Consider the following 27,683-nt stretch of genomic DNA (forward strand, 5'->3'; position numbering starts at 1 on the left):
ATATAATTAAAAAATATCGAAGGCAAATGCAAACTTATATATCTAGTAACCGCGCTACTAGTCTTGGGAAAACGAAATTATTTAATATCAATTTTAACATCAATATGCTTGTAATAAACATACTGATTTCCTTCCATTTTTATTGTGGAACGTTCCACATTACAATTTATAGATTGTATATATAAACTAGACATATGTCAATCACAATGAAAAAATTAACTGTGATCAACTCTGGCTAACGTGAGACTCGAACCCACATCTTTGGATTACCGATCCCAATGCATTACTAATTTTGCCAGCTAACCATCCGTCATTTACCGCGAATTTAACCATTGCAAGCATGGTTAAACGTCTTTAAAAGGTATTAAATGGGGTTAATTTTGAGATATTAAGCATTTCCACGTCCAAATGTCCGTCCGTTGGCTTCGCACGGAAGGGCGTCGAAATCGGGTCTCAATTAAACTTGGCCACTGTTCAAATTTCAAGCTTTGCTCTCTCGGAGCTCAATCTTTGGCCTTGCATGGCTCGCATGGAATTAAGCCGCTATCTGAACCTGCAAGTTTTTGGCCCTGTTTGGAGCTCAACTTTCGGCCTGTTTTAAAACGCTTGAGCATTGGTCCTTATCCGATCTTAGCTCCATTGTAGCTCGGCCTTTGGCGTCGCACGAATGCGCCCGCAGAAAAGCTCCAGATCTTTAACACTATGGCTTCAGTCTTTATCGGCCTGCGCCCTCGCTCTGCTCTCTTGCAGCTCGGCCTCGCACAGAAGCGCGCCGCAATCGGCGCTCCAGGCGTTCGGCCGTCAGGCAAGCTTACACTTGGCGTTCGATTCTTAGCTGTATGCTTACCTGCAGCTCATCCTCTGGCCTCGCATTGGGAGGCGTCGAAATCAAGTCTTCGGTGTTACATGGAGCTCGGCGTTAGGCCTCACTTTTTAACATAAATCGGTTTTGTTGAATCGATATTGGTTAATGACGGAGCTCGATTTTCTTTGGACTGCTTGTCGACAGTCGACGTTTCCCTGATACAGTCAATCCACAATTTTTAACTTAGCACAAAAGATCGCTAAGATCTTCCGACCAGAGCCTCGTCAAGATTAAGACCGCCTCCGCATCCACAGTTTATACGATATCAATTATTTTTTTACCATTATTCACTAAATTATCCTTGAAAATAAAAAATGCATTTATTTCATAACTTTCTTACAGCAAAAACATGTTTTTTCGGTAAAATGTTGGTTTGAATTCTATTTTCATTAATCGAAGGTGTTTCAAGGCCACGCCGCCGATTCGCCGCCGCCGCCGACCAATTTTGACCGGCGCGCCGCCGCCGGCTATATGCCTATCGGCGCTCATATCTAGTTCCAGCGGCGGAGCCAACCGCTCCCGCCTCCAATTCAAGTTGGTAAACCTGCCTGACCAGTCTACCAACATAACGACAAAAATGCCTGCTCGTGCCTACGTTCACTCAAGATACTACGTCATCTTGACGTTCCAAAGCCTTCTACCTGTCATTTTAGTTCAACAATACGCCAAACATTGCTAATCGATTTTATACAGGCGTCTAACTATGAACTGTAATGCTGCAATACGTCTTTCTGGTGTCTCGCTCCGACACGGCCGTCCTGCGCTACACACGTCCTCGTGTGTGGGTGTATGCATTTGATACTGAAACAAAACATACAGCACAGTATCTCATCGCTCGGTCATTCCTGACCAACAATTTGGTTCTCACCCAAATTACTATTAAAATCAAACTTTGTTATCAATCAAACCAGAAAAAATAATTGTTCAAAATTACTTTAACAATCCTCAATTCTCAAGTCAAAAATAGTCCATCGAGCAACGACTAAATAAAAATAATCATCAGTAATCATCGCCGCTATCTAACGGATACACTCCAATAATCATCGCCTCCATCTGGCGGATATTCTCAAATTTATGTGAAAACAGAACAATCCCAAACATCAAAAACACAAATCACAACAGCTCTAATTCATTGCTCGACAGTATCACTACTATTGTCGTCAATATCAATTTACGGGGAAATTATCTGGCATTAAAAAAAAAAGGTCATATGTGATCTAAATTTTTGTAAGACATCTTAAAATAACTAACATTCTGAATTGATAGTTCCAATTTTACTCATATGAACACAGTACATAAACGGGAATTCATTTTTAACAAAACAACACCAGTCCTTCGGTGCATTGCCAGTCCTTTGGCAGATACCAGACCCTCGTCAGAAGTAACCATCTCAGCCGCGTAAGTGCTACTCCTCGCAAAGAGCATTCTGCACATAAAAAGCAGACCACGTGCACCTCTTACATGCTCCGGCACTTCTGATGCGGTCACTAAAAAAAATACCCAGTCCATCGGGCATACTTTCAGTCCATCGAAAGCAAAACAGTATTGCCCAGTCCATCGGGCGTGCCTTCAGTCCATCGAAAGCATGACAGTATTGCCCAGTCCATCGGGCGTGCCTTCAGTCTATCGAAAGCAAAACAGTAGTGCCCAGTCCATCGGGCGTAATTTCAGTCCTACGAAAGTACAAGCTTTCAGTCCGTCGAAAGCAAAACAATGTTAACAGTGAATTCCAAAAAAAGAAAATAAAAACAGGTCTTTAAATCATGTTACTCAGAACCATTGGTACTATCAGCGTCAACTGATCAACTGAAACTGAACATTACTGATCAAAATCACTAAAGATAGCTTTCTTCCTTAGCTTTAACAACAGAAACTAGCTCAAGACTTCTATGCAGAAGTAAAACATCTCAAAATAATCCCAACGAAATGGGAACTGCTCACCAGCTTAATAAAGTATGATGCACGCGACCAAGTCAAAGGTGGTGGTGGTGAGGTCCAACCCAAGCACGGAGGCCGATCCATTCCGCCCGCCGCTGCCGCCGCTGCGGCAGACTGCAAGAGACACGATGCGGCTCAACACAGCCGGCTGCCACTGAAATCATCATTTACACGGTATCAGGTTTATCATGTATGCAGGCTAAACTCAAAATGTTTATGAAATGCAAGGTGGCAGACACAAAAAACATGTTTCAATGTATACGGGACTTCAAAAATCTCAGAATAAAATTTAAACTTCAATGAGTGCGTTTTATTTCATTCTATGAACACACAAACACGTGTTCCAAAAATAAGTAACACGGTATATGGGCCAATACGAAAAGTGACAGCTTATTAGTTACGTTCGACTGTTATGCTTCGCCATTACACTCAAAATAAAATTCACTAATAAACAATTAGAACGAAACCTGTCCTTTTATTTCCAAATCTCCAGTACAGAAGATAATGCACAGCTGCTTCTGTGTCACGGGCGTAATGGTGTCTGCAAGTTCGCTCGGCTTTGGCTGCAGGACACTGTAACATTAATTTTCATATGCGTAGCTCATGTTTCCATAGTATACACGATTTGTGATCTATCACGGCATTACGAGCAATAATTTGTCGCAATTTTATTAATTACTAAACATTACAGGGTAAAGATTACATAATGCTTGCATTGGCAAATCAGCAGGATCAATTTCTAACGGTGCATTGTATTTTTATGAAAAAAAAATATTTTTTGAGGTTAGATGCACAAGTGAGCGATGAAATAATATCACGTCGCGACAGCCAATATTTGATTTTAATTAACAATATGGATTTCACATCAAAATAACTTAAGATCACTTAGATTTCAACGGATTTTAAAAATTAATTGTATTTTCAAATCAATTATTGAGGGTAGATTCACAAGTGAGCGATGAAATAATATCACGTCGTGATAGCTAATACTTGGTTTTAATTAACAGTATGGATTTCAAATCAAAATAACTCGAGATCGCCTCGATCTCAATGGATTACAAAAATTAATTGTAAAGAAACGCGGCGATACCAGAGATGACGTCACGTAACGACCGCTATGCTCGACTGCCTCAATCATAATTCACAATTTCACAATAATTCTCACCAAATAACAATGAATTACACTCACCATTCAATCAAGGTTAGACACGTGAGCTTACCATTACAAAGTGTCCAGATTATGGAATGTAGGTCACCAGAAATACACCACGCTCCCAGGTGGCTGTGTAAGCAATACATGAAACTCCGCATCTATCCCACTTGCTGATGTCGGCGACGGATGGTCCCGATGGCGGTGGGCGCGTGGGGGTAGTACCTAGATGTATTACTTCACAGCCAAAATAGTAGGTATGCTACCTACGCATGAAATAAACATTCGGACTCATTAACCATACTAGTGCCTACTATTATTTGAGTACTAAATAATAAAAATAACTAATCACTATTCCAAAATTATTTGAATCAAAATAAAAGATCACGTGAAACCGTTCAAATCTTTATTTTACAAAAGTAAGCTTCTAATGGCACATAAGAAATCAAAATAACACTTGGAATAAAACACTTAGCTAAACGGTTAAACAACGTGAGAATCTATAAGCTTTCAGAATAATCCTTCAGGTGTAAGCCTTCAGGAACGTAGCGAATTAGGCACGAGCTTGGCTAACGTCCGATCTCTAGCGCGGTCCGATCAAGAAGAAAGAAGCCAGTTCCAGCGGCGGAGCCAACCGCTCCCGCCTCCAATTCAAGTTTGTAAACCTGCCTGACCAGTCTACCAACATAACGACAAAAATGCCTGCTCGTGCCTACGTTCACTCAAGATACTACGTCATCTTGACGTTCCAAAGCCTTCTACCTGTCATTTTAGTTCAACAATACGCCAAACATTGCTAATCGATTTTATACAGGCGTCTAACTATGAACTGTAATGCTGCAATACGTCTTTCTGGTGTCTCGCTCCGACATATATATATGCAACGGGTTGGGTTGGGTGCGATAATTAGGTAAGTATCTTTCTGAGGATCATTGTTTAATTAATACCACAGCTTCAAGAATTGTTTAGGCATAAATAAAAACAAACTTCACATAAATCAAGTTTAGAAATTTTAATGGTCCTCTCGGTCAAAACATTAAGTTTTAGAGCTGGCAAAAGATTGCTGATATCAAACGATGAGATAAGCATCACACCACCAGAGCAGACCAGACCAACTGGGCCGGGGACCCTCTAGTTACAGGACACCAGATAAGGAGAGAAGGAGAGATAAGAGAGCCATATGATATGCCATATCATACTTCAATATACATTGTATACTGTAATGGAGCAATTCGAAATACCTCAATAATAATATATAATTCCTTGGTTATAATTTATAATAGCCAATTGTAGTTAAACATGTCAAAGTTCCCTTCCTTTCCATGAATTAGTTATCGATCTAGCTATTATATCGCCATGACCTTCAACTACTGTTTTCGTTTGAATTCGACTTTGTCATAAGGAGTAAGGACTAGTTAGGTCATATACATTAAGTGTTACGTCAACATCATTTAATTCATTTCAAAGCTCCACGCGGGTAAATAGTCAACATTCACTTGTGATTAAATAACTTTTTCTACTCCAGCACTTAAATGTGTCAATTAAATGACTGACAGTGATATCTAAAGCAATGTCATTTGAATGCTTTGTCTATAGGCTCATAAGATGACTGCTAGCAGTCATCTTATGAGTATAATACAACTGCTTTATTTTTTTTAAAGATACAAGTTCCGATCATCTTGATTGAAAGAGGTATGTTTTCATTTACAATAATAACTCTTTTTTTTTTTAAATAATAACTCAATTTTTTTTAAATAATAACTCTTTTTTTTAATAATAACTCTTTTTTTTTTTAATAATAACTCTTTTTTTTTAATAATAACTTTTTTTTTTAATAATAACTTTTTTTTTTTTTTTTGCTGCAGCTGTCATAGAAAAAGTAATGTATGCAACAGCTCATAATTGGTTCTTAAAATTCTCGGGTCTTTTTTTACAAAACTCGACTACGTCTCGTTTTGTAACTTCGACCCTTGAATTTTAAGAACCCTTATTATATCACTGTTGCATAAACTACTATTAACATCATATATATATATATATACATCTATGTTTAATGACACTGTTGCATCTTATTACATTTAATAGCTTTGCTGTTTACTTTTTCAATGCTAAAGTTATCTTTATTAGTTTTATTACCTACGGATTTAAATTATGAGTTTGTTTTGTCCAGCTATATTTATCTTAACATAGGTAGGTACCTAAATAATGATAATAGAAATGAACCTATGTAATCTGTACAGCGAGCTGCAAAATTGCATGGCCAAGCACTTGTACCTACATTGCAACAGGTAAATGTACATAAATAATTGCCAATGACCGTCGTAATTAAGCTTGAATCTGGATCGTAATGTTCAAAAATAGAACAAAACATCTTTTCATCATACGTTTAAACAACATATATCACGTACTTCAAAACTATACGATGTTACATCTCTTTCTGTACCATAAATAGAACACGAGGACCAAATTACCGTACACAGAACACAGAAAATTGTACCTACATTGCAACAGGTAAATGTACATAAATAATTGCCAATGACCGTCGTAATTAAGCTTGAATCTGGATCGTAATGTTCAAAAATAGAACAAAACATCTTTTCATCATACGTTTAAACAACATATATCACGTACTTCAAAACTATACGATGTTACATCTCTTTCTGTACCATAAATAGAACACGAGGACCAAATTAGAAGGATCATACCCCAACCCCTTAAAGGTTAGTAAGATCTCTCCACTCTTTAAAGGCAAAGGGAAAAGAGAGAATATCGATGGGTACAGGCCAGTCTCCATTATACCCTGCGTCGCTAAAGTGTTGGAAAACGGGTTATGCTCTCGGCTAACAGCGTTCCTCGATGCAACAAACGCATTGTCCGATCGACAATACGCATACAGATCGGGACGCTGTACGACCGACTTAGCGCGCGAGGCTGTGCGAAAAGTCTTCGACGCTTTGGAGAGGAAACAGCAGGTTGCAATGCTATGCTGTGACCTTTCCAAAGCGTTTGACGTGGCAGATCACGGCGTCATTGCCGCAAAACTACTACACTATGGTATATGTGGCAATGCGCACGGCCTCCTCACTGACATTCTCCGAGGCAGATCTCAAGTCGTGGTAGGGGACGGCGGTAAAGTCAAGTCAGACCCGTTGGCTACATCCATGGGTGTGGCCCAGGGCTCGTCAGTGTCTAATATTATTTTTTCATTGTTACTGAACGATCTTCCCGAAGCGATAACAGCCGCCGACATTTTAATGTACGCGGATGATGTCGCGGGCATTATATCAGCACCAAATATAGACAGCTTGGAGACACGCCTCAACGATGCTGCGGACCAGCTGTCTAAGTGGTTTAAGTCGAACGGTTTGGCGCTTAACCTTTCCAAAACGCACTTCTTGCTCTTTCACGTTGGAGGTCGGACACCAAGGCCACTCCAGATCCAGGCTAACGGCGTCAAAGTAGAGCAGGTTGACTTCACCACTTTCTTAGGGTTTCAAGTAGACCGTAAGTTGACCTGGATGAACCACATCGACAAGTTGTGTGGTAAACTAGGTGGTGCATGCTTTGCCCTTCGCCGCCTGTCGCGGGTCGTACCACGGCATGTCGTACGAAGTTGCTATTTTGCGACAATACATTCGGTGCTGCAGTATGGCGCGGAGATATGGGGGCGCGCCGCGGATTGGCAGCGCGTTTTCCGTCTACAAAAAAGAGCCGTGCGGTGTGTGGCACGGGTAAGCCAGGATACCTCCGCGAAAGCGTATTTTAAAGAACTGGGTATATTGACTCTGCCGTCAATAGTGATTCAACAAGTCGCTATTTACGTGTATACCAACCTGACGCAATATAAAAAACGCGCCGACTCAGCCCTCACGCTACGGAACCCGAATCAACTTATCCCGGTAAAACGTAGACTTGCAAGGTCCAATAAGCTGACCCACATAATGGGTCCAACTGTTTACAATAAGTTGCCGGAGACAGTCACCTCGTCACCATCGCTGCAATATTTTAAAGCTAGACTGAAGGCTTGGCTTCTCGAACACACATTCTACACCTATGACGAATTTTTGAATGTTGAGCATTAGTTAAGTTACCCGAATATGTTTTTATTATTATTGTTATTGATTTTTACGAATGTACACTTATACTTATTTCGAATAATTATACAATCTATTATAAAAAAAAAATGACATGTAATATTATAAATATTGTGAATAAATAATATGAATATGAATATGAATATGAATTACCGTACACAGAACACAGAAAACCTTGGATATAACGAGAATGGTAAAAAAGATGTCTGCCTATTTTAGGCGTGTCGTCTGAGGATTATGCTTTAGGAAACTGATCTTTATGATTTAGGAGAGTAGCTGATTAACGCATTAACACTGATGGAATAAGTCGAGCGTGTACTTTTATCGCCGTTTTGTTCAAGCACGAATTGCCAAATCAATTTAATTGTCCATGGTGAAATTTATGTGATGATACTACATGAATAGCGCATAAAAGTTTATTCTTTGTTAGAAAGAGACAAAATTTAACAGAGGTTTGTAAGAGGTTGCTAAGTTTTATGATTAAGGGGGTTAGACTCTCTACGACACCTTGACACCCAATCCTACATCTTTTATAGACATGACGGATGCTTCCTAACGCTTACTTTGGTGCCTTGATCTAGTTTTCTTTTACAATTTTAATGTGACCATCATTTCCTTTGAATGTGACCATCTCCTATTTGGAACGCTCTCGTGCTTAAGGTCTGTGTGCCCGAATGACAATACCTTCACTAGTTACGCCAAGTAGTCGACATTGGCTCGTGTTTACTATGGCTCTTACTCTTCTACTTCTACTATTTTTAGGCGGTTTATTTCTTTTATCCCTTAATGGCGGATCTGAATGCTTTTAATATAATTTTAGCTCCAAATTTTTTTTTCTAGTCAGTTAAAGTCTCGACTTTAGCGTCTTAGCTTAGTTTCAGGAGTGCAGATGTCCAAGCTGGGGAAAATTTGCTTAAAGTCAAACATCTGGAAAATTTCATGACTATTTACATTTGAAATTTTCCGTTTGCAGAAAGTTTCAGTCTCTACACAATTTCATTGTAAAAATTTCGCAATTTTGTAACCTTTCCAGCGGCACATCATATTCAGGAGTAGATATGAGCGCCGCGCCGGCGCGCCGCCGCCGCCGACAAAATTTTCGCGCCGCCGCCGCCGACGCTGCGCTATCGGCGTGGCATCGGCGTGACCTTGGTAGTTACTACTACTTTCGGAATCAGATAATATATTTTTAATCGAGTTTAGATCATTAACGGCGCCACTTCGAATAGTTTATAGGCATTCAAAAGGTATTTTAGGCCCATATAATTAAAAAATATCGAAGGCAAATGCAAACTTATATATCTAGTAACCGCGCTACTAGTCTTGGGAAAACGAAATTATTTAATATCAATTTTAACATCAATATGCTTGTAATAAACATACTGATTTCCTTCCATTTTTATTGTGGAACGTTCCACATTACAATTTATAGATTGTATATATAAACTAGACATATGTCAATCACAATGAAAAAATTAACTGTGATCAACTCTGGCTAACGTGAGACTCGAACCCACATCTTTGGATTACCGATCCCAATGCATTACTAATTTTGCCAGCTAACCATCCGTCATTTACCGCGAATTTAACCATTGCAAGCATGGTTAAACGTCTTTAAAAGGTATTAAATGGGGTTAATTTTGAGATATTAAGCATTTCCACGTCCAAATGTCCGTCCGTTGGCTTCGCACGGAAGGGCGTCGAAATCGGGTCTCAATTAAACTTGGCCACTGTTCAAATTTCAAGCTTTGCTCTCTCGGAGCTCAATCTTTGGCCTTGCATGGCTCGCATGGAATTAAGCCGCTATCTGAACCTGCAAGTTTTTGGCCCTGTTTGGAGCTCAACTTTCGGCCTGTTTTAAAACGCTTGAGCATTGGTCCTTATCCGATCTTAGCTCCATTGTAGCTCGGCCTTTGGCGTCGCACGAATGCGCCCGCAGAAAAGCTCCAGATCTTTAACACTATGGCTTCAGTCTTTATCGGCCTGCGCCCTCGCTCTGCTCTCTTGCAGCTCGGCCTCGCACAGAAGCGCGCCGCAATCGGCGCTCCAGGCGTTCGGCCGTCAGGCAAGCTTACACTTGGCGTTCGATTCTTAGCTGTATGCTTACCTGCAGCTCATCCTCTGGCCTCGCATTGGGAGGCGTCGAAATCAAGTCTTCGGTGTTACATGGAGCTCGGCGTTAGGCCTCACTTTTTAACATAAATCGGTTTTGTTGAATCGATATTGGTTAATGACGGAGCTCGATTTTCTTTGGACTGCTTGTCGACAGTCGACGTTTCCCTGATACAGTCAATCCACAATTTTTAACTTAGCACAAAAGATCGCTAAGATCTTCCGACCAGAGCCTCGTCAAGATTAAGACCGCCTCCGCATCCACAGTTTATACGATATCAATTATTTTTTTACCATTATTCACTAAATTATCCTTGAAAATAAAAAATGCATTTATTTCATAACTTTCTTACAGCAAAAACATGTTTTTTCGGTAAAATGTTGGTTTGAATTCTATTTTCATTAATCGAAGGTGTTTCAAGGCCACGCCGCCGATTCGCCGCCGCCGCCGACCAATTTTGACCGGCGCGCCGCCGCCGGCTATATGCCTATCGGCGCTCATATCTATTCAGGAGTAGTTCTAATATTTTTCCCGTTCTTTCAAAAACCTTTCATCCCGACGATTCCGAGTGCTCGCTCCTCCCGAATGGTGCCTCTAGCTGCAGCTAGTTTAGTGTTATCAAAGAGATGGCGCGGCAGGCGTTTGCCCACTCGCCTTGACCGCGCACTATGTCCTCTCACTCACACACAAGCTTCGAGATGACTTAGCAAGTTTGCACCTGGAGCTTGCCGCCTAAATGTTCCTTACTAACTGTATTCTATTCTTGTAATACGTCTGGAAATTCTAAGAAGGAGATTTCAAGCCTGATAACTTGATATTTGCTAGGAAACGGAGCGTTTATCATATTATAAAAGGATTTTGGTATGTAGGTATTATAGGTAAACATGACCAGCTATTTTACAAGCTTTTACTTAACTTGTCACGGGTCAAATCTTGCAAGTTAAATTTGGTCCACTTTCCGGTTTCCGATGAAGCTGAAAATTTGCATTACTTACGTAGTCGAGTGACAATGCAATATTATGGTCACAACAACGAACCTTATTGTGTTTGGGGTTTTAAGAATGGTCTCGATGAGTATTAGTTGTCTGTCGAAAGAAAAGTACAGTCCGCGCTAAAAGCATGTATCAAAAATGAATTTTTTGCCATAACTTATTTATTTTGGGTATTGGATATACAAACCCGTTCAAAATGTAGCTTAAAATTATATGTCCGTAACATTGTAACAGTCGTCATAATAAAATGTCATCCATCACAGCTCTGGTTGCTTTTTCCTGGAGTTGCCTTGATGTTTTTACTCATCTCTCGATCTCAAATATGTCTACCGATGTATGTCGCGTTTTAATATGAATTACAAAGTGTATGTATGAGTCCTTAAAGCTACCGAAAACACTAATATATAACATTATATCCCATTTATTTATACAGAGTGAGGCCTTAATCGGGATATATTTAAGTATATGTGAATTATGCGAGATGATCTTTGAATCTAGGAATTAAAATTGTAAGTACTAAACTTATTGTAATAATAATGTTAAGCTCCAGCAGGCGTTCTACATGACATTAAAGCTCTCCAAAGGGCTCTTAAGTCTCTTAAGTCTATATCCCCTCGCAAGCCTATTAAATAAAAAACCGGGATTTATAGGCGTGAAATCCAAAATGTTAGGGAATATAAAAAAATTCCATATGTGATATGCTATTTTATAATTTTGGTTTTCTCATATTGATAAGCTTGACATTCTTATAATTTATATAAGCCGGTCAAACAACTTTGTCAGTAGAAAAACGCGCGAAATTAAAATTTTCTATGGGGCGTTTACCATTCGCATTTATTAAATTTGCCGCTTTTGTCGACTGACGGGAATGGCTTGACCGACTAACATTTTTTGTTTTTAACATTCCCTGCATCTTAAACTATCAGACTTGCTAATTCTGACCCGATCGATTCGCACACCGTGCGTATATTATGTGCGCATATTATGTATGTATGTATGTTTGACTTTTCGAGAGGTTTGACATGGGTTGACATTGATTTAAGTGGTCCTTTTTGGCAATTCCAAACTTTTGCAAGACCAGTCCTTTCAGACATTCGTTTTATTCATTTATACATGCTTATTTGAATATCTTTTTTTTATAGGTGTTCGAAAACAGTTTATTCAATTTATTCCGCTGGCGTAACGTGTCTATATAAAATTTATTGGGAGTGAATCGGTCAAGATTAAATAAACCGTCTTATTGTAGTTGTGTTAGTGGTCATGGACCATCGAAGACAGGTCTACTGACCAGTCGCGCACCTTATCCCGTCGAATTAAAGTCTACTTTCGTAAAATTTTGGTTACTTAGAATAGACTGGCTTTCATACATCGGTTGCAACATAGACGTGAGATCAATTTGCTGTGATGAGATCAAGATTGATTACGGCGAGGCTCGTATTATGTGCTCAGTTTTACTTTCTGACCGGTAAAATGAAAAGTTATAATCCCATAAATTTGGTAGACAAGGCAAGGCTAGATAAGTGTAGGTAGGTAGGATACAGAGCAAAAGTAATAAATCAAAATATTTTTGTGGAGTGTCGTGGTTTTGCTTCAAAGCCGCTTTTATGATTTTGGCAGAATATCAAACGTATTTTTCGCCAAAATAGATATTTGTTTTGAGAACAAATTCGGCTTATTTTAATGTCCATTACGAGATTGAATTCATTGGATGCCTAATACTTGCTCTAGGCTGTGGCTATTCTTTAAGTTATAGAAAGTTTAATAAACATGTGTCAAATGTCGCGACTTGGCGGCAAACCCGATAAATAGTGTCCTTGTCGAGATCGTGTCGCACAGGTCATCCATGATAAATGTCTAGGCGCGGTGGTAGCAACAACCTGCCGCGCTAGTCCACGTCCCGTTATCACAGCAGCGATAGCGCGCGATAATCCGCCATTGCACAACTTTTGTATCTCGGCGTGCAGTTACCATTGCGCTTCATTAAGTATCGCTCGTAAAAACGCGCACGCCACAGTATACATATAGATCGGTTTTTCTGTTTTTAGAGCTCTTAGACTCGGCTCAGTGCTTAACCCGAAGTCGCCGGTGGTCATCGGCCTGGTGAGTTTCGCAAGTCCTGTTATCTGTATGACTCGTTTCACATTAATATTCCACAGGAGCCGTTAATGCGAACCTAGCCAGCTCTACGATCGCTCGCCGTCAATGAAATTGTAAATTACAGCGACAGTTAATTCAGCTAGAACATCCGTAACTTGACCCGATACGTGACGCACCGGACAAACAAAAAAACGCCCATGTTTCTAATTCTACGTGTTAATTGTAAACCGATACGGGTTTAAAAAACTGAGGGACAAAGACATTCCGTAGACGAGACGAGAGGGAATCTTCGGAGGGCGGCGCGCAGACGGCTTTCATCGTATGTAAATACGTGTCCCGCAAAAAACGTATGGACGACCAATAAAAACCCCGTGTGGGGAGCAGGGCCGGGCGTTGCGCGGGCGCACTCGCAGCCGCACTCTGCAGTTGCATTCGGCCGCGCCGACGCGCGCACGCAGCCTCCACCCTCGCCCTCACTATGCGCATGCCCGCACCACCCACGATCCTAGTTTTTGCAGTATTCCGTTAACCACTAGAACTTCGCGTGCGATCCGTTTCCGCTCCGCCGATCGCGTAGATTAAGGGTTGTGGACCGCTCAATTGTGCCAGTCGCTCTTGAGCTGTGATTATGAAGTGAGTTAGCTCAACAAATTGGAGATAAGCGTGTTGCACTTAACCTACCTTAAGTATGTGCTCGTTTTGATATGTGCTTCTTTTGTCGCAGGGCGAACGCGGTCGCTCCAGTACCAGCGGGCGGGGAGGCGAGCCCCGCGGGTCCGCCGGCCGAGGACGCCATGAGGGGAGTCGAAGGGACACCAGAGGAACAGGAAAAATTAGCGACAGGAAACAACAATGGCTCCCTGGACTGCAAACTGCCGCCCCAGCAGGCAGTCCCTCGCTCCGCCTTCCATTCCACACGAGTCTTCATGCTGGTTTTCCTCTCCGGTTGGGTGCTGCAGGGGATGTTCCTCACCTATTTCGTGAGCGTGACGACAACAGTTGAGAAACTTTTTAAGATAGAGTCTAGGACGACCGGGACGTTGCTGGCGGCGACGGAGATCGGTCAGATATGTACGGCGTTGTTTTTGACGTACCTGGCGGGGCGAGGGCACCGGCCGCGATGGATCGCGTGCATGATGCTGGTGCTGGCCGTGGGGGTGATCGGCTGCGTGCTGCCCCACTTGAAATACGGGACGGAGTTGTTGGATGTTCACTTAGATTCCCACAGAGGCGGGGCAGCTCCGATCTGTTCCAACGGGACGGCGAACAACAGCTCGTGTGACGCCGCGCACGTGCAGAGCACCGCGAACCGCGCGTCGATGACGGCGGTGGTGATCCCGTGGCTGTTCGTGTGCCTGCTGGTCGTGGGCGTGGGGCAGACGGGCATCGCTACGTTGGGGATCCCCTATGTCGACGACAACGTTGGCAGCCGACAGTCGCCACTCTACATGGGTAAGTGTTTATTTTGATACTTGAAATAAGTGACTTGAAGAGATAGATGGCGACTTGACTAAATGTTGGAATCCTCAAATAATGTGACCTCTTTTTACCACTAGCCCTCCCAACTGGTATATCTTAAAATTTTCAAAGGGCTTCTAATGTTCGAATTTAAACTGTTGTGAGATATACTAACATTGAATAATTTTACGGTTTAGACTCACTTGTTTTAAGTCGCGCGACATGTTTCGGAGAGCCTAGGTCTCCTTTCTCAAGCAAACAGTGCGAGCAAACAAGTGAGTCTAAACCGTAAAATTATTCAAGGCTTCTAATGTCTTGGCCTCCTAAATATCATGTGTACTTAACATCACCTTCACTAATTTTGAGATCTTCTACGCTCGCAAGATTATATATGGTATATAATCATTAAATATGGTAACATTTCGTCTTTATTCTTCGTTGTGACGGAGTGGTCGTTCTCATCATTTCAGTGATTGGTGGAGAGCTTCACAACAATCACAATCCACCGCCATTCTTCCTAAATATACTTTGACTTTCTAATATTACTTGTATAGAATTACCTACGTATTTAATTTGTCTTAAATATATAAAGAAAACTCTCATATCTACACAATATAAAACAAAGAAAAACAATGTTATGCCCGTTGAAAATGCTTAGTGGCGCCGGTTCGAAGAAAAATTCAAACCTAATTATACATAATCATAATGCCTTGTTATATCGTGCAGCAGACGTTTAAAAAAGTCGTAAAACAAACAACTCATCATGCCCATGAGAAATATAATTATACCTAAAGTAAGCCAATGACGCCTCCGAATTTCCATAATATGGCTGGCGCAATAAATAAAATCAATTCGCCCGCACCGCGATCGTTAAGATAGCGTCATAATGAATTGTTAACTGCAATTGAGATCCATTGGCGCTCGCACGAAAGCTCAGTGCGTTGCACTCGATGCAGGAATCGATTAAGATCGTTTCAATCGATTGTTACCGATGAAAATCGCATAAAGGTGCATAAATCAGGCGCGCGCCGCCCACGCCGCCCGCCCTCCGAGTTGCGTAGGTAATTAACCGGTGCGTGAAATGCGGCTTGTTGCCATTGTATAAAGAGTGGAAACCTACAACTTGTATATAAGTTATAAAATACTAGTGCGTGTACAAAAGGTGAATCTTACTGCAGGTGGATTTAGATTATTTTAGATCTTATTTGTAAACTGTCTAATTTGTCGTAGACATTCGGCGACTGCTAATGCCGATGCCGGCAATACACTAACGCTGTACGCAGTTTGGTTCCCGCTGATTAGGAAAAATGCAAAAATATTGTTTTGGCTATGGAGAGTGAATTAAGCTATAGAATCTTGCTAGTAAAATGACTTTTCCATTAGAAACAAAACCTAAGGTTCGTTTTTGCAAACTTATGGTTTGTTGAAAAGATCAGTTTCGTGATAGCTGTTGCTGTAAAGTATTTTTATTAAATCACAAAACTATTTATAAGACTCTTAAATATACCTATTCTAAACGTCCCTGTTCTCAAATCCATTGTTTGGATAATACTCTAGTACGAGAGAGTATATTGTTTTAATATCTTGTCCCTCTTATTTTTTGTTGGAAACACGAGTAAATGCGACTGCTTATAGACATCAGATAAAGGATAGTTACAAAAAAACTAATATATTTTGCTATGCTACATCTTTTTGTTAACGATTCGTTTGCAGATCTTATTACAATGTAATAAGATATACCATAGGTTAGTTTAGTATGCTGTTGTACATTTGTTGTGTCTGCGCAGAAACTGTGGCGCACGCGAGCTAGTGTAAGCCGATACGACTTGCACTATACAGCAGTAAAACAACTTTTTACATTCGAATTACGGGGGTCAAATGTCAAAATTTTACTGAACAGGAGTCTGAAAGCTAAATAGAAATCTGAAAGTTTTAGCGCTAACAGAATCTTTCACCCTAAAACGTATAATATAATGTCTGTCTTCAATCATTTTTGGGGTCTTCAAAACGAAGCTCGTCGCGATATTCGGGATCTTGGTCGATTTTATGTTGTATTCTGACAATGTATTCAAAAAGACTTTCTCAATCCTATTTTTCACACCAAAACTGGTCATTTTCTAACTCGACAAAAATGTCCGAATGGTCTCACATTTACTCCTTATTAATTCAACTCCAGGGTCGGTAATAAGTAGTTATTAAATGTTGGTGAAATAGTATGGTTACCGCACGAGAACTGTAATTTGTCCCAGCCAAAGAGACGCAGGTAGTTTTATGATAGATGCTGCTCTCTAGGAAGCTTTAGTCCAATTATGTCTTCTAATAGAAATAAAATAATTTATTGTTGCGTCAGATTTAAATCACTTAGCTTCTATTCTCTTTTCTTGTAGGCATATCTATGAAGTCAAGCCTATTCCCCTTAAATCGTTTCTTGTCATTCGTCCGACGTTTGACGTCTTTAGATACTTGGCCATTTATTAGAGTGCTTTCCCCCTATTTTGCGTCTGTGCTTCTTCGTTTGTATCTTTTTTTTTTCTGCTGAAAAAAGGATCATTGTGCAGAATTTACTGGTTGTACTTCTTCTCAAAATATTTCGGACCCCTGTAGTAAACCCGCAAACGTTCAAAACGGTACAAATTCCATACAAATTGTATGAAACTTAAAACCGTTTTTCACCAGCCACAGTTTATTTATAATACAAAATGCATGCGCTTGTACGAGCGTCCGACTCGCCCTTGTACTATTTACAAGCTGATAGCGTTCAGGATATCGGTGCAATGATAACTGAATGCATTCTTTCATAAGAGTGTAGTAGGTTAATGCTTCAACTGCCCCATTTGTCTCAGAATAGGTTAAGTGGACCAGTTGAATGTATTAGAGTTAAGACGGTGCTCTGTTTCGTCGTTATTTAATGGGTTAGGAAATTTTGTTTGCGCGAAATGTCTCAAATTATACCTACTTAAGGCCCAGTCTTGTATAAATTTTCTTTTTGCTTCACAATTTTAATTATTTTATGGCGTGGGAACTTGAATGAGACAGTGATCGTATTTTCAATTAGATCCTTAGAACTACGCATCAAATGCCACGATTTTACTCCTCATTATTGTATTTCTAGTCAAGTAGACATACCAGATCTACATTCATTTATCATTCGAAACACTTCAATGAACTGCTACATATTAATTGTTGTAACTTGATCTCTGTATTAAGGATCAGCTACTTATCATTCGGAAAATTTCTCGTCACCAGATTTTTTCCTAATGAAAACCACGTGTAATCTCGATTAAAGGGCGAATAGACGAATAATCTAAATTTACAAATTATTAAGACCATATTAATCAGTTGCATAACTTTGCTCTCGATCGCTAATTCGAATATCAATTTGTGGTAACGATTGTTGACCTGAATTGGGGCGCACTGGACGTCTCCGATAGGACTATTATATCAGTGATATAATAACACAGAATTCAGGTCAAATGCAATGTCAGTATACATTTCCATTAATAAGACGAACAGGAAAAAGATTCAGAAAATCACAGGCGATCACGTCGTGGCCAGAAGCTTTTGCAATCTTGGTTGGGATTGGGACAGTCAATAGCAAAAATAGCTATTTAAGTGGAAACACGTCCAAGTGATCTGAATAAAAGTCTATTTTCAAAAGTGTGCAGTTCAATTTAAAGTATTTGAACATTGTTTTCTGTGTAGTAAATAGTTCTGTTACACTATAGCAGGAAATCACACGATTGTGTATAATTGGCAGTATGTTGTTACGATCATATCACAAACAATAATGCCAATGTTCCCATTTTCCCTATCGTCTATACATGACCAGTCTGCATTATGATTATCAACTCCCTTTGCGAGTCTAATCACCTATTGCATCACAGAAAATAGGCCGTGTAGCAAGCCACGTGCTCCATCCAATTGAAATGCAATAAAATTAAGAAGTAAAAGGTGCAGCTCTATTTTAGTAGCGCATCTGTGCCACTGGGCCGCCGTCTGACAATTTGAGCTTGTTGTCGCAGTAGGTACTACCACGTTAACTTTGCCTTCGCTAGGAGAGCTAGTGGCCGGGAACTGTGGGGAATCCTTTAGGGAATTGATTGTTCCAATTTTGAATAGCGACTTGGTTAAGTTTGTCGTAACGCTCTGAAGTTACCGATGCGTTTGGAGCACTGGGAGTTCTTGTAAAAGGGAACTGACATTTATGTCACCGTATTTTGGTACAGTGATGTTTTGTGACGTTGAAATGTTAATTTTGTTAGATTTTTATCTGTTTGTGTTTTGTAATTTACAATATACACATTTGTAACCTCCGCTGGGTGTCGTAGAAGTGAATAATTCTTAACGCAATCTTGGTCTTGTCAGGTCACGGTAACTACTTTTAAAACTTCACCAAATATAACCCATGTAAATAAATACCCATAGTAGTCTTCGTTTTTTGAAAAATGTATTTGTCTTTATAATATTTCATTGAATTTTGCTTCATTCATTCCTTTGTTAAAGGGGTGAATCAACTATTTCTTGTTGTTATTCTGTCCGGTAAGCCAAGAGACATTAGTAGCATAGTTTGTTAGAAGACATTGTACACCACCTTCTTCTGACACGCTTGTTAGACGACCTTAAATGGAAAGTGGTTATAAGTATCACAGAAAAGCGCGTGGTGAATTTAAATGCCTAAAAATCAGGTTTTAAAGAGTGACCCAGGAGAACGTAACCATGGCAACGAGTGACAGGAAAAAGTTGATTGACCCAAAGGTTACTCTTCAGAAACGTTAATCTTGGGATTTCAAGAGCGAAGTCTGTTATGTTAACCAAATTCCCGGTTTCTCTAATATCGGGCAGTGGGCCGGATTTCTTAATGCGTTGGCCACGCGTGACAGGACGTGGCATCTCCGCGCTTGTTAGGGGAGCTTAAAATACATTCGTTTCCTTCCTTGATCAACTTGGGAAATTGAAGATTGTCTAATTTGGGAACTAAAAAGAATATACATCTTCACACAAACTGTGATGTTCTATCATGACTTTCTAGCCTCCACACTTTCCAATTTAATTTATCTCTGCTTATAATAGTTATTATTGAAAAAACAAACTGAATCAAAAGTAAAAATTGACCTAGCAGTGGCAAGTATTCTTATTATCTCTCTATTGATCTAGTATAATTGCGTCTGAGGAAAACTTCAATCTTTGCTGTATTATTTTTTTCCATCTTAGCTCGTGATATTTTTTAATATTTACTAGCAGCCTTGAAGAAGTTTTCAAGAGCGTGGCGGTTACCTGGGAAGTTAGAGGAATAATAGTCGGTGATATGAGGATATCAAACCTTCTTTTCGCCGAAGATATTGTTATTTTTGTCCCGTCTCCACCTAGAGCATTAGCTCTAAGATCAAGCAGATTGGATTTCAAATTAATCGTGCAAAGATTCAAGTGCAACAGCGAGAAAAAAACACATGATATGTTTATGACATCACATATTCCAATGCAACGCACCGCTACGTGCTTCGCGTTTTGCAACAAGTACCTACAGCTATCATGTTGCACTATCATTAGTTGGCATAGGTCAGTTTCTACACGATTAGATTACAATAATTTCGCCGATTAAACAAATGACGAATCTATACACTCGCTTATTAAGTAAGTATAATTATTTTTGCACAATTATTTGTTGTTGTGTGCAGTTTGGACTTTGGTTGTTAACATTCATTTGTCATTGCAAGGTAACCAAATAAAAAGTTACGATAATAGATACGATAGTGCTATAAGTATAATATTCATACAAATATTCAGGTCGTATTTGCATTAAGAAGATAATGGTAGTTAAGTGGTAAGGATTGCGAAACTTGACCCGGGTTGAACCCAAAAAGTCAAATAACATTGCTCATTTTGTGCGCACTATTCGGCGAATTATGAATATGTTTGACCAGTTTTAAGTCTTCACGTTTACAAGAACTGATAAAATCTAAGGAGCATAAGGAAAAAATATACCTATCGGTGTTGTTATTACCTGTGTGTGTGAAGAACGCCCGAATTTTCATTTGTTGAGATGGATTTACAAAGCCATTTTTTGAAGAAAAGAAGGCGTCCGGATAAATGAGTATTTGGCAAAAAATCTGTAACATCGGACGAAAAATCTCAGGAACACTGAGGTTGCGGTTGTTACTGGGGTTGTTTCTTTCCCCTACGGCGATACCTACCTACAGTTCTCGGATGCATCCACAGCAAGTCGTAGGACCAGTCCATAGGTACCTGGTGTCTGCTGGTGTAACAATTTTTATAAACGTCTGCAAAGATGCGTCTGCTTAGAAATAAACTAAAGACATTCACAATTGTTTAAGATATGTGCCACACATCGCTTATTCAGGTGTTTCGGACTTCCTCGGTATTAGTCACGCCCACAACAAAGTTCAGTGAACCGTCGATTATATATGTCGCACAATAAACAATAATAATTGCAGTCAGTTGGCTAACGACCTTAACATTCAACATTAAGCATTTAAGAAATTGTTATTTAATTGCATATACTGTTAACCTTAACCTAATTTTGCCGAAAATAGGTAATTCAGGCGCCTTTTATTATAAAGCCTATTACTTAAAATAGTATAGGCGGTGTAGTACTTAAACAAGTCATTTAAAGTGGATTAACGTATCATATTGGCTGGCCGTACACATAGAGCCTTTTACATTGTGAACAGGGAGTGGGAATAATTTTTAGTCCAGTATTTTCGGTTAACAATAATTTATAGAATTGATTTCTCTTCCGGTGCCCAGCTTCTGCAAAGGGAAGTAACTATAGTATAATAGTTAGGATAGAACACAGACAAGACATCCTCTAGACAGGATTCCTAGTCTATGGGATAGAATGGAGTACCCAAAATCATTATTGGATCACAAACTAAGCAACGCTGAGTGAGTCGTAGCTACGTAGCGGGCCAACCGGCCATCTCTGCATTTATGCGTTATATGTTTTTATAAGGTAGGAAGAGCAATAACAAGCAACAACGGCTGCACTCCGGGAGTGCCGATAGAAGTGAAAACTCGCCTCACTATGTTACCGACGCCCGGTAACACGCACGATACATACGTTTAGCGGAGGTATTCTATTTATTTATTATATATTATTATCATTCTCAAATAAGATCACACTTTTTCATTGACATGTTTATTTACATACTGCCATGACAACGTCAAATTATTTGAATATAGGTAAAGAGTCTCGAAAAGGAGTCCGCAACATAAATGTCAAATAACATTGAGTTTTTCTTTATTGATTTAACTGCCATTTAAATTATGAGTGGCCACCTTACGGGGCTTACGGTCACGTGATCACCTTACGCCCCTTACGGGCACGTCATCGCCTTACGCTGTTTCGAGTTTATAATTTTTTTTCCCCACCTCAAAAAGTGCCCAGCGCCGCTAAAGAAGTTTTCACTTCAATAAATACCTTTCTAATTATAACATCGATATGGGATTGTAAATAGCACTGCGATGACCTTATTTGTCGCAGCGAACGGGCAAGGTTATCACTGAAAGGCAGGGCTCGAATTCGCATCGGCTTGTTTGTGTTTTGACTACCTTTCTACAATACATAAAATGTCCGATGCATTCGTCGTAATTTTCCGTCGGTGGTCCGTATCGTAAAAAATTAAACCTTTAAAATGCGTAATTCGTCAATTTTGACAATCGACCAGCGTTAATTCGAGACAGCATCGGTTAATGATGCAGTTGAACCGGTATGGAGGTACAGTCGGTGGGGAACTAAATTCCTTGGAATAAAGGGCTCTATTACGAGGGCGGTAAGGGGGCACTGTCGGCGGATTTGTAACGCTGGTTGTATCAGGTCGTCATAAAAAGTTGCTGCAAGCCGGAGTTGAGTGGTATTCCAAAGGCTTCGCTAGTTGATTGCTCTTGAGAACCAGTGTAAGACCTTTCTCCCATCACGTAAGGATCTGTAAGCCGGTTGGTTAGACTAGTTGTTTCGCTCATCGTTCGCGTAAAGGGAATGCGTCAAGCCCTTTTTCAAAAACGATCTTGACGAGGTCATTATTTATTGCAAAAGCGCATGATGATAGGACGGTGTATTTTATTTTCCCCGGAGCACGCGAACGCTCGTTTTTTGGCAGCGGCCGATTTCTGAGAAAGATTACATTTGGAACCTAAGTACCTGATTGTTTTCCGGTCAATCACCCTTATGCGGTTTATTACTTATTACGGGAACGGTTAATTTTGTTTTCGACTCGCGATAATCGCTTTCAATTATGACTACACGGAATCCGGATATCATCGATCATGACGTTAATGAAATTATTCGGCAAATAATTGGCCAGAACCTAATGAATTAGAAGTTTTAAATATTATCAATTATAATCTTGTTTCCCACTTTTGCCGCCAGTTACGTAAGCACGGCGGAGTTTGTATTTATGTACACAGTAGTTTAGATGTATTAGTAAGAGATGACCTATGTAAGTATTCCATGGAGATGCATATTGAAATAGCTGCCATTCAATTAATTGAAATTAATTTAATTGTAATATGTATTTATCGTTCCAATACTGAGGGCGATTTTACTATATTTTTTAATCAATTAGAGTTATTGCTTAGCTCAATAATTAACGAAAATGCCCATATCTTGATAATGGGTGATGTAAATATCGACCTATTGCAAACCACGAAGCGGAAACGTGAATTACTGGGTCTTTTGGATTTATTTAACCTTAAGTCGCACGTAAATTTCCCAACGAGAGTTCAGGGTACTTCCAAAACGTGCTTAGACCACGGCTATACTGATTTTATGAGGGATCAATTGAAAGCATACCCAATTGATCGCGCGATTAGTGACCATCTTGCAGTATGTGTCGAAATATATATCCCAGATAAGAATCACTGTCCTAGCTATTGCTTAAGGCGCCTGCTGACTCAAAATAAACTATTCACATTTTTAGATTCAATTGGACACATTGACTGGCTTAATTTTACGCACGGGTTTGCCGATTTCGATAATATAATGACGGCCTTCGCAAATAAGTTCAACTGTTACTTTCCACTAAAAAAAGTCGCAATTGTAGCTAAAGAAAAATCATGGTGTGACAGTAAGACAAACGAAAGTAAAAACTTTGTTCAATTTTTGTCTATGCTGCTGAGGTTTTACCCAGAAAACAGAGAACTGTATAATTTATATCTGTCTAGTAAATGCAAGCACGACGGTCTGCTTAAAAGGGTAAAAAGGGAATACCTAAACCAATCGATTGCTAATGCACCAAACACTTCCAGGTCCCTTTGGCGTATGATCAAATCACAAACAAACAAGGGATCGCGGGGGGGTGGCGCGCTGAGCGTGCTGCGGCACGCAGTGTGCGGCCCAACTGGCTCGGACGCTCAACTTGCCGAATCCCTCAATGCGTACTACATATCTGTCGTGCGTGATACGCCACAGAGACCTAAGATTGCAAATGCAATGAATTATCTGCGAATGAACGTCCCAGGTGTTGCAAAAACAATGTTTCTTGCGCCATTCACGGTTGGGGAACTCATAGCAATAATAAAAAAAATAAAGCCTAAGGGCACTAAAGATATATATGGTCTCCCGACTCATATATTGCGTAGTCTAGCAACTAATTTTCTGCATGCATTGTGCTATTTATTTAATCAATCCGCGTGTAACGGTAACTATCCTATATCTCTAAAGAAAATAAAGGTAACTCCTGTTTATAAAGGAAAGGGCTCCCAGAAAGAACAAAAATGTTACAGGCCTATATCAATTGTCCCGGCTGTGTCGAAAATGTTCGAGATGGGACTGTGTAATCGATTAACAAAATTCTTAATTATGAATAAGTCACTCTGTAAACAGCAGTACGCCTACCAAACCGGTAAATCCACGACCGGTGCCGCTCGACTATTGTTGCGAACGGTGTTGGACAAACTGGAAAATAGGAAGCGCGTAGCTGCTGTTTTCTTTGATTTATCACGCGCTTTCGATCTAATCGACCACAGTCTCATCGCGAGCAAGTTGAGCCATTACGGCGTCCGTGGAATTGTTCAGAAGGTCATTATGTCCTTCTTGAGTGACAGGGAGCAATCTACGGATGTTAATAATGAACGATCGAGTCTTAACCCGATAGGTGACAGGTCTGTGCCCCAGGGATCAAATATAGGAAATAATATATTCCTTATCCTCATGAACGACCTTCCATTTGACTCGCCTATTGTGGATTTCATAATGTACGCAGACGACATTTGTGCCATCGTTAATGCAGAGAGCAGGGACCATCTGCTAAGAAATGTTCAGTCCGTCATTCTGCGCCTCTCGGATTGGTTCACTGTAAACGGAATGATTCTCAATCTTGAAAAAACTAGCATTACAGAATTTAACTTGAAGCAAAGCACAGGTGCTGCTGCCACTTCAAACTCGGTACTCGTACAAAATACTGCAGTCACTTTTGCCACGCATGCTAAGTTCTTGGGCTTCACTCTGGATTCCGGTCTACAATGGCAGGAACATATTGACAGGAAATGCAGCAAACTCAACTCAGCCTACTATATAATATCTCGGCTCTTGCCTATCCTGTCTAAAGAGAACCTAATGATAGCCTATCATGCATACTGTCATTCTGTTTTGTCGTATGGAGTAGATTTATGGGGCCTGGCTGCTGACAGGGACAGACCATTCCTCATACAAAAGAAAATTATAAGGAAAATGGCACGGGTGGCCCCTGACGCGCCAGCTCGTCAGTTATTTATAGACTTCCATATTCTAACGTTACCTTCTTTGTTAATTCTAGAGGTAGTTAAATATGTTAGGCTAAATTTAGATAAGTTTCCGAGGAAAATATGGAGTAGCAATCGCTTCCAGGATCAGAGGCGACACGACCTAGAACTGCCTAAACATAGATTGAGAAAATCCGCTCTCTCCTTACATGTATTAGGACCTAAACTTTATAATAAGATCCCGACGAGTGTAAAAGACGTTCGCACCAACTTAGGATTTACATTAAAACTTAAGTCGTTTTTAATCCAAAAGGTCTATTATTCCGTTGCTGAATTCTTGGATGAATAGCTCGACGATTAACTACTCATTGTTTTTAATTTCTTAATGACATTGTTAAAATTTTATTGTTACATTTTTTCTGTATTAATGTATTTATGTTTGACACCCATCTCGCATACCTATGTACCTAATTATAAAACTGACAATGTATGATTAATACAAAATAAAATGAATATGAATATGAATATGAATAATTTTCTGAAGTATAAAATATACATGTGCGCTCATGGACATGTGCGTACTTCCAGTTCTCACCTACGGTGCTCAGACCTGGTCTTTGACGGAAGCTCAGAAGTCCAAACTCGGGGTTTGCCAGAGAGCTATGGAGCGCAGCATATTAGGTGTAAAATTAAGGGATCGAGTCCGAAACACCACGCTGCGCTCTAAGACTCGAATAATGGACGTAGCTCGGAAAGCGGCTAAGTTAAAATGGGACTGGGCTGGTCATGTCTGCCGAATGCCTGACGACTTGTGGGCCAAGTTAACCACAGAGTGGGAGCCCCACGAGTCTAACCGGGGAGCCGGCAGGCCTCGTCGGCGATGGCGGGATAACTTGGACTCCTTCTTGAGAGGCTGGCCAGATATTGCACTAAATAGAGACGAGTGGAGGAAGAGGGGGGAGGCCTTTGCCCAGCAGTGGGACACAGTGGGCTCTGAATAAATATAAATAATAAAATATAACATCAGTCAGTTTGAGCCGATATTGTGTAAGTATTTTGTTTTTATCTCAACAACAACGCCGTTAAATCATTTTTGAAACATGAACATTACCCGATGGGAGGTCGTTAGCACGAAGCTCTTTTTCGGAATAGAATGTCATTCAGTACCGCTCGCACTGCATCAAGCAATTTAGCCCATTTCCCGTCCGCGAATTCATGACAACGAAGAAGTTATGACAATTAACCTCTCGGACTTCTGACGTTTCAGAAAAGTAACTGTTTCACGTATCGAAACTTTATCCACCAAACTGAACTCTATTGAACGTTTTTGTGTAGTCTTCCCTGGTCCCTACATTTACCCTTTTGTCTGTACTGTATTTCGCGTTCTGCTCACGCCCAAAGCATGCATGCAAACTATTAAGTTGGCAATTATATAACAAGGAGGTTACCACCAAAATTGAAATTCGAATTCGCACTCTTGCGACATTCGAGTGACATGTACCCAGATAGACAATTTTAATGTTGATGTTCGCAATAATTAACTTAACCTTTGGGGCCTAAGGGGCCCATAGATTACCACAGTTCGCCGGACGAAATCAGCCTGTCAGTTGTTTGGAACTGTTATCGTCTGGCGAACTGGTAATCTGTGGGCCCCTTTAGGATTTCAAAGGAGGCGCGGGTTAGAAACTTCTGCAGTGAACCCTTCATAAAACAATGTTTAAATTGCATTCTAGACAAGTGCACTTGCTCACGTGATGGCAATTTGTCCGCGAGTTGAACGCTCGCCTATTATCAGCCCTAGCCCTGTTAGATAAACTACTACACAGACATATCGTAGCAGCCCACGCATGGTATAGGCGGCTGATTTTCCTGTACGGATGTCATGGCCGTATTTGCCTACGTGACAGCTTGATAATGGGATAATTGCAGACCGTCTCTTTCAATCGAGTGGTGTCCAAAATTGGCACTTATTTTATCACGTGGATAAAGCCATCCATTATACGCATTATGTTTTTTTTTATGTGATAGTCAGCAAACGAGCAGATTAACAAATTTATACAAACAAGAGATTAAAGTTGGTAATAGAAAAAGGGCGTTCACTTTACCGTTCTAAATTGCCATCTCAGGTGACAGGTGACTACCAGATAACTGACTAGGCATATCCAGGGATAGAGTCGATTCAAAGGGATAGACGATAATTTGTTGAATTCACTTTGTTGTATTTTTTTGTGTAACGACATTTTACGTTGTCATTATCGAATTTTGCGGTTAATTTTAA

At 40.2% G+C, this 27,683-nt stretch overlaps 1 protein-coding gene across 1 annotated transcript in view; it reads left to right on the forward strand.

The window, feature by feature from the left end:
• Window positions 1–13,004: 13,004 nt before the first annotated feature.
• LOC134647418 (solute carrier organic anion transporter family member 74D-like) overlaps window positions 13,005–27,683 on the forward strand; it is a 34,516-nt gene continuing 19,837 nt past the window's right edge. The window contains 2 exon segments of the mRNA XM_063501771.1: window positions 13,005–13,882; window positions 13,974–14,701. Of these exon segments, the coding sequence (XP_063357841.1) occupies window positions 13,878–13,882; window positions 13,974–14,701 (733 nt within the window). The 5' untranslated portion in view covers window positions 13,005–13,877.

Source organism: Cydia amplana, chromosome 4, assembly GCF_948474715.1.
Source record: "Cydia amplana chromosome 4, ilCydAmpl1.1, whole genome shotgun sequence".
Lineage (NCBI taxonomy): Eukaryota > Metazoa > Arthropoda > Insecta > Lepidoptera > Tortricidae > Cydia > Cydia amplana.